Raw genomic sequence first — 9,105 nt, 5'->3', positions numbered from 1 at the left:
GAGAGAGAGAGAGAGAGAGAGAGAGAGAAGGATGAAGAGAAATTCTAAGCAAGTTTTCTCATGTGCGATACATAATGAGGAGAGCCAGATGGCGTATAAAAAGCCTACAAATGAAGCTCACACATATACATTTACAAGTTACATATATATTATGCATTGACACATATATTATATACTAACACATATAAATTCTTTAACACATTGGTATAAACTTCTCTCTTTTATAAAAAATATTTTTTTAAATTTTTATAACATTGCACGATCATGTTTACATGGAAAGAACGATTTTGCGGGAGTATTTAAAAATTTAACATACACGCACACATCTGAAAATAATTTTGTTGGATAAAAATTATTATACGTAGAACATTCAAACCAGTTGGTAAAATATCAAAACTTTTTGCAGCAGTATCGTTTATCATGCTTGAGATTCCCAAAAATTATTTTGATGGCCCAACAAAATTATTTTCAGATCTACATCTAGTTAAATTTTTAGATACATCGGCAAAATCGTTCTTGTCATGTAAGAGTAAAAAAATATTTTTTATTGTATTTTAAACTGTATAAAATTATTAAGAAGAAAATTGCGTAATTAATTTAACGTTATTATTTATAATTATTAAATAATCAATTAATGTTGGCTAATAATAGCTTTTTCTTAATTGTTTTAGTTATATCATTTATTACTTTAATTTTTTAAGAATATACATTGATAAATAAAATTTTGAAGATGCTATGTGAAAACAAGTAAATTTTTTAAGGTTTAAGAATCAATTACTTTCCATATCTAAACAAAAAATATATATCGTTAATCTAAAAAGTTCAAGGTACGTGCATTATAAAATATAGTGTATCTTAAATAATGCGTAATTTTTAGTATGCAATACTTAGTATAAATCTTTTAAGATTTTGTTGATCGGTAGTCACAAACGTTGGTAACTAAAGATACGACACGCAATGCGAGAGTCGCGGTGCACGAAAACCAATTAAAGGTGTTAGATCGATCCTCCCTAGTAACTGACTTGTTAGGCTTCTCGATGAAAACCTCAATCCTCATTTATGACGCTACATTTTTTCATGTAATTTATCAGTGAAAAAAACTATTTTAAATGTGTAAAATAATAAGAAATTTTTAATTTAAATTAATAATGAAGCTGTTGACGACATCAAAATTACATTTTATTCCAATTTTAAGTCTTTGTATTATAATTACAATAATAAAAGAATTGTAAGCGCTTTCAAACTGTGTTACTTACCTTGTTCATGATTTGGCGGGGATATTCCCGCCTCGCTAGGGACGGCTCTGCAAAAGAAAAAATATACCTATTACTCCTTTTTGACATACTTTAGTAGAAATATAAAATACTTAAATATTTAGAAGCTTAGGTAAATAAATATCATTATTTGCATATAATAAATATTTAAAAACAATTAATATTAATTAATTTTACTTTCTTTCAATGCAAAATAAATGTTATAACGGAAATTCAATTCGCTCGCGTAGATTCTTTATCGTACCGTGAATAATATAAAATTCTTAGTAAATAATTTATTAACATAAGTCTGCTGCATAATATTAAATAAAAATCAAGAAATTCAATGAAAACATGATCGGGAAGATATCTATTCTTTTTGTACTTTTTATCCGTTCTCAACCCCATCGCCGCGCCTTATGACGCAAGTTAATGCATGTAGGGTGGTCCTTGATCGTGCAGCCGAGCCCCAGCCCTTCCTCTCCTTTCCCTTCGACGGGTACTACCACCGAATTCCCATAATCTAATGAATGGCCTAACCCCAATATCCTCTCGGTTCAGCTTCACCGCCGCCCACCCTTCATATACTATCCTATATGTACCACGCATATAAATATCCTACCTATCCGCGTACACACACCAAGTTCCTTAAAATTCTGCATCTGCTAGCTATAATTGATTTTTTTAATGTAATCGTGACTGCCCTCACTCGTGGTTTCTTCTTGAATGTCATTAAGATGAGAAGTATTATAATTACACAAAGGTAATTTATCGAAAACTTTGAAAAGGTATGACAAATATAAATTAAAGCATAATCAGTAAAAAAAACCATATTGACGATTTATAATTCTATTCGTGAAACGTTGACAGCTAAAACTTATGCGGAAACGAATAAAATTATATATAGCTGTAAAGGCAGCAATTGCTGAGGTATTCTATGAGTAAGAAGCATTAACAGGAACTCACTCTCGGCTAATTGTGCGTTAAATAGGGGTGAAGTCGATGACGAAATTCTTTCGTCCAGAAAATGGACCGGACACGAACTGGCGGTAGTCAGCGTTGATCCCGCGCGGCAGGGTAAGGATGCGCAAATGTGTTTATCTCGGGAAATAATAAAAAGGGTGACCCGAGGTTCGTGACGCGGGCGATCGCAACGAAGTCGGGAATAATGTCTCGGACACGAGGCTCGTCTGCGGATTTACCCCGGCCTCTACCGCTAACCATCCACCCACACTCCACCCCCTTTCGACCTCCTCCAACCTACCCTTATACGCGTGTCCGCCGCAGATTCAGACTCCTAATTAAGACGAGGGTGCGAGAGGGGTTTCAGGGGTTTCTGCCGGGTTCTCCCCTGAGGGGGCAGGGGATAGGTGGCGGGTGTATGAGTAGAAGGAGGGTTTTCCCGAAGTAAGGGGCACCCGTATCGTGCCGGAGGGGTAAGCCAAGGCAAAGGGGGTAAGGAATATTGATCACGGGACCACCACGGCGGCGAGGGACTGCCCGCACTCGCCCTCTGCTTTCATCCACCCACTCTCTCGCCATCTAACTCCTACAGCTTTCTCTTGGCTCTCTCTCTTTCTCTTGGTTCTCTCTCTCTCTCTCTCTCTCTCTCTCTCACTGTCTCTCACCTTCTATACCTTGTTTCCGACATCTTTCGCCGATCCTCTCGCTCTGAAGCGAGCATGGACTGGGCCAGACTAAACCACCAAACGCCAGATGCGTGAAATCAGTCGGTTAGAACCTGCCCCGCAGCCTTTGCAAATTATTGACGCTAAAACCGCGAGGCAGATGATGCCTGTGCGCTGTTTCGTAGTGGACTTTGAATGAAGAGAGTCGGTAAGCTTAACGCTTGCGAAGAAGAGCAAAGTAAAAGCTTCTGGAAAAATACTTCTTTGTTGAATCTTACTGATATAATTAGTTAGTTCGGTCTAACATGATATCATGTACATAATAATGATCTTGTTAAAATAAAATATTCTAATAATTTCGAAATTGGAATGGTTATAATGATTATAATGATTATAATGATTATAAATTATTGCCATTATAGATTTATAGAATATGTTTGAATTCTCTTACCATTTAATGAAACATTTTGCTAACTTTGTGGAAACGTCTTCACATCGTGACAAGGTTTACGAAAGTCGCAATAAGACATGGCCCTCCTGAAGAGAATTTCTGACGCTGGAAATCCGAGTAGCCTGACGAACTTTGACGCACACGCTCGGCCGAACAAGATCTACGCTCTAGACGTGTGCAGCGTTCTCACGAGTTTTCAAGAGAGATCCTCTCGAATAGCGTGAAGGAGTAACTGACTTGGCTCGTTTCAAAGACGGGGACAGAAGATGGAGGTGAACAGGGGGACCAACGGGTGGGCTCGAGTTTACACGACGTAGCGACTCGTCTTTCTACCCGTCGCCTTGCCTTAATTAAATCTCTAGACCCTTCCTGAAGAACCCGCGGACCTGGCGAGAAACTAGAAGAACCGCCCCTCCCTTTCTCGCTCTACAATTCACTGCGGTAACACGTCGTCTTCTATTGGTTTTTGTACGTCATTGTGAGAAATGGGCAATCGCAGTGACGGTGATTTATGCAGAATTTTTATCAACTTGCTTATTTCATTAGCTTAATTTGTTGTACTTAAATATCTTATTTTCTACAAATCATTTCATTATTTTCTTATTTTCCAAAGAACATTTTCTCATATCAAAAATATCACTACTCTGTAAAAATGAGTACCTAAACGTTGCCATTCTATTATAAAATTCTAGAAAAGTTACACAATAATCCGTTAAACTTTTATTCGATAGCGTGAATGTTTCCAGGTAACTAGTTTAATTTATACAGATTTTTGGCAGACAAATTGTTTCCATTCTGATAATTCTCAATGTTGATGAAAGCTGCAAATTTCTACAACGTATAATACATTTTCTCATATACTCTAGTGGCTTCAGATACCGTTATTTGGCGTTGTAACGAACGTCAAGGGCGACCTCGACGAGACCGGAAGAGACCTCATTGTCCAGAGGCGGGGGCGCCGATAGGGAGGGTGCGCAGCAGCGGCAGGCAGCCAACTCAAACTTTGATATGGTTTCCTAAATAACCAAGGCGACCGATACCGCAGCACGATAGTCCTCCTTCCTCCGCCACCCTCCACCTGCCACCCGTTCACCGCCTAGACCGATCTGCGGTGGTCCGGAGAGGGTACTGTAACTACCGCCGAAGCATATTGAAACCCCTCGCACCAACGGTGACCCGACTCGCCACCCCGGGCAACCCCCACCCCGGCCAATCCGCGACCCGCCGTTCAGAACCGATACAGAGACTGCCGTCCGTGCAAAACTTGTGGCATGAGTGCGTTTGTCATTTCGTAGGTAAACGTTACCAACTCGCGACGCAGGCAGTAACGCCCAACGTTTTCATAATGTCGACAGGTAGCGGTTAATTCAGACACGGAGTGACAGGTAATCTGCAAGAGGACCAGGAAGATGGAAAAGGAATGGAGCTTGCGGAACTGGCGATTCTAAAGCCGATCGCGTTAAGTTCCCTCGGCAGGCAGAATATTACAAATCGTTGCACTTGGAATAAGTAATATATGATTAATGGAAATACTGTGTAGTGACAATACAAAGAAAAATGAAGTAAAATATTTTTTATATTTCTTAACTTTTTCATTTTTAAATATGTAGGAAGAAGAAAGTTTAAAATAAAAATGTCACAATATTCTTGTATGTTATAAAAGATGTAGTTTTTCGTGTAAGAAACATTTCTCATCAACATTAAGATCTTTAATAAATAATAATCACGGCAAATTTATTATCGACAATGTGTTTAAATTAAAATTCTTGATTATATTCTTAATATTTTAATATAATTTTATTTACAGCGTAACTAGATAAAAGCAGATGAAAGTGGACGAGAGCAGATAGTCATCTAGTTTACAATTTCTTCCCTCCAGGCCACCAATAGACGCGATGCCTGTATCTCGGAGCTGGCTGTTTGTCCGCTAATTAGAAGCTAACAGCTGAACTAAAGTTCCGAACTTTAAAGTTTCTTGCACTCGCGGAAGCCTCTTGCTATCCATTCAATATCTCCTTTTCGAGGATGGTAGAACGGCCGCCCTTTGAGAGGAACGACCTTCCTCCTTACCTGCCTAGCCGTCCACCTGTCTTCCTCTCTCTATTCCGTTACTCCGGCTACCGGCTAGCGTTAATTACTAATTAATTGTTTCGTGTGTTTGAGTTTTAAATGGATAAGTTAAACAGCGCGTAAGAGCCCCCGACGTGGGCAAGGTGGTATAGCGGCAGTCTACCCTTCTTTTTCCCTCTGTCCGTTCCTCTCGCCTCGCGTACGATTACCGTACAAACAGTGTACTACCGGTTAACGAAGTTAGGATGACCGCGTTAGGGTGGGAGAAGGGAAGCAACGCTCGTTCGTTTATTCGTTTTTCACCCCGTCATCAGAACACTGTTGCCTCGCTTTGCCTTGCCTCACGCTCCGTGCCTCACGATGTAATATCTCCATTACGACGCCAAACCATCACCAGCGCGTTTAAAGTTACGTCCGATACAACGAATACGGATGTAACTTTCATAATACAGCGACTTTGTCAAAAGTTGCAGCTAGTTCTCATAAAATGTGTTATACAATATAGATTTTACGTTGAAATGTAGTCTTGACCCTTTTTTATTTATATGGGATGTTCAGATATCCTATCTTTATTATGTTCAGCGCAAATTGTTTCATAATCAAAAAAACTTTTCGTATTTATTTTTATCCATAGAATGTATAGAATATTATGAATCTTTTTCATTTGTCAATCATAAAAGAATACAATAAAAATTGAAATATAGTGTTGTGGTGTCAAAAACGCAAGTAATTACCCGCGAGTTAAAAAAACTATGCTAGTAATGTTGGAGATAATAGAAAAGAATTCCATTAAAGACTTTAATGCGCGTTTAATTAATGTACGCTTAATTATTGCACAGTACATTTTTATTTAATTAATATTGTTTTGACACGTAACTTATCATAAATAAATCTTCTTTTCACGATTTCTCGAAAAAAATAAGTTCTGTTTGTTTTTATTAATTGAGGCATTTTTCTATTTTGGATTCCCATTCCTTGACCAAAAACTTTCATGAAAAATGATTGTTCGAGAAACTTGTACCATTACAGTGCAAATCGTCTGACGTTGATCTGAAGGCACGGCACACCAACGAGATCGTTTTATCCCCCGTGAAAGACGCACCCCCTACCTGTTGTAATCGGAGCTCAAATAAAAAGTAGTAATGCCAGATAAAACATCCCATTTGTCTAACGACGATTCTTTTCTTCGCTCCTGGGAATAGTGTACCGTGCCCCCCTGACAAAGTGGCAGAAGTTAAATCGGGATGGTAATCATCTTAAACACCATTCTCACAAACACCTAGACGCTGCTGAGAAGATATCCCCGATCTAATTCTCTTATAATTAAGACGAATAGGTGAGAAACTTACAGTACGAAAAAATTGATATTACAATAGGCCTGTTTTTTTTTTTGGTTGAACTTTTACACCAGTTCATCTTTCTTCCTTTTCTCTCCAGAGGGAAAGAAGAGGAAGAAAGATGAATTGGTGCAAAAGTTCAACCAAAAAGAACAGGCCTAATGGCACAGTGGCTGCTAAGAGGAATATGTGTACTAATGTACAATTTCACAATGGTGACTTATTTTCAACAATGTTCTTGAAGCGTACAAGGCAAATTATAGAGGCGAGAGAGAGAGAGAGGAGGGGGGGGGGAAGAGAAAAAGCATTGTATAGAGATCTGGAATAAATCAGGAATAATCGGAAAACACGACGACCAAATTGACGACTGTTATCGACTGGCGTCGCGGGTGGTGACGGGAACGCGCTAGAATCGAAAGAGCGAACAGGGAAGAGAAAACGACGGGCACGGAAGGGAAAAGAGAGGGGGACGCATGTTGGCAGTAAATCGGTATCTTAACCGTCCGACGGAGGACAATTATTTAAGCGGACGCCTAGCGTTACGCTTCTAGCGTGGCATCGCTCCACGTTAGCGCCTGGCGAGGGCACACCGATGGAGAGAGAAAAGCGAGAGTCCGGGGGCTGTTAATTGCCGGCTGTCACGGGCACGCAGTGACAGGGACCACTGTCGACGAGGGATTGCCCCGTCGAAGCCGGTGCGAGCACGTCGCTAAATTCTCCTTTCAACGAAGAAAACGTGCGAACGCACCGCCGCGTGGTGGACGCGCTCATGGGAGATAACTCTAACCAGAAAGGGGAAGAATGAGGGAAAGAGAAGAAAACAGAGATTTGACAAAGTCTTGAAAAAAGACAATATTTAAATATACTTTAAACGCACAAGCTAATATGACGAAGGCATGTATACAATTTTTAACATTAATATATATAAAATCTCTACAAAATTTGCTTATAAAAATCAACGAGGAACTTGTTAATACATCTATTATGTTTTATTAGTTTATGCAATTGCTTTTAACGCTTTCACGATACTCGAAAAGTCTTAACAAATAAAATTCTAATAGTTTGGAGGATATTTTAGCATTTCGCGATATTTTCCATGAGCTATGTCTTTTCCGAAATTTATCATTTTTGTTATTCGATGGTGAACAGAGGGAGAGAGCAAGCTCTCGCTCGGACGCTCGCTGTAATTTGAACGCCGACGTATATTTATTCGGCGTCGCCGAGAGAGGAAAACGATTCGCGCAGAAAGCGGGAGCTCACAGAAGTAGCGTGACGACGCTAAGAGCATTAAAGAGACGTTTTCCGCCCGACACTTAGGTTTTCGTTCCCGCACCCACCCCATAGATTCACGGCCTATCGGCTTAGCGCACGGCGGGTGGTCTCAAGCCACCCTTGGCTTCGCCACCCTGCATCGTCTTCCGCCCGGCACCTCAAGGTAGCAGCCAGCTCTCCTTCTGGGAAATATTTTCGTAAGCGTAAGAACTTAAGTACTCGGGCGCATACGCGTGATGAACCATCTTGATGAACAGTTTTTGGTCCACGGTATCCTCTCCTTCCAAAAAGATGTAACACACGCGTATATAATGAATCTTTGAAAGAGCTTATGCATTATAAGTGAAGTTAAACATGTAATAATCAAGCATTTCATTTAATAATTGAAATTTAATCTGCATAATCAATTACATTATTAACATTTATCATTATTTATTAATCGTAAAAAAACATATCTTTTTAATTTCATCTATGATTTCCAATCATACGATTTCCAATCATCGTAGCGAGAACATGACTGTTATTATATGGAAAAAATAGTTTTGCTGAAATATCTCAAAATTTAGCTAGATTCAGATCTGAAAATATCTATGTTGGATCTAGATTGAAGCTCAAAATAATTATGTAGGACACTCAAACTGGTTGCTAGAATGTCAAAACTTTTTACAGCATTGTTTATAATGCTTAAAATTTCTAAGTAATTATTTAAATGATATAGTCCAACAAAATTATTTTCAAATTTGTATCTAGCTACATTCTTAGATATTTTTGCAAAACTATTCGTTTCATGAGAAAAATTGAATAACTGACTATCAACATTACAATTCGTATGTAGACCAGACGACGAAGAAACATTCATAGACAACTGCGAAGGAGAGATCGCTTTAGAGAATACTTCGTCGTATAGCTTTCGCACCTAGTCCCACGTTACGTTCCGAAGCGAGCATTCTGAAAGGGTCGAGAGAGGAAACGTTGCGTCGACGGTGGTGAATTATCAGCTAAGAGGAAATTATGGAAATAGATATAAATCGAGAAGAAGAACACCGACGCGGTTTGCAGGTAGATGCAACGAGCAGCCAATAAGCGAGTCGCTA

General features: G+C 39.1%; 1 protein-coding gene across 1 annotated transcript in view; it reads right to left on the bottom strand.

Annotated features, from left to right (window-relative positions):
- The window catches only part of LOC108762128 (mucin-5AC), a 72,837-nt gene extending 71,538 nt beyond the window's left edge, over positions 1–1,299 (bottom strand). Inside the window, exon 1 of the mRNA XM_018508960.1 lies at positions 1,257–1,299. Coding sequence (XP_018364462.1) covers positions 1,257–1,265 — 9 coding nt within the window. The 5' untranslated portion in view covers positions 1,266–1,299. The remainder of the gene's footprint in view (positions 1–1,256) is intronic.
- Between the last annotated feature and the right edge of the window lie 7,806 nt (positions 1,300–9,105).

Source organism: Trachymyrmex cornetzi, unplaced genomic scaffold, assembly GCF_001594075.2.
Source record: "Trachymyrmex cornetzi isolate Tcor2-1 unplaced genomic scaffold, Tcor1.1 scaffold11, whole genome shotgun sequence".
NCBI classification, from domain to species: Eukaryota; Metazoa; Arthropoda; class Insecta; order Hymenoptera; family Formicidae; genus Trachymyrmex; species Trachymyrmex cornetzi.
This window is presented reverse-complemented; position numbering and strand designations above follow the sequence as displayed.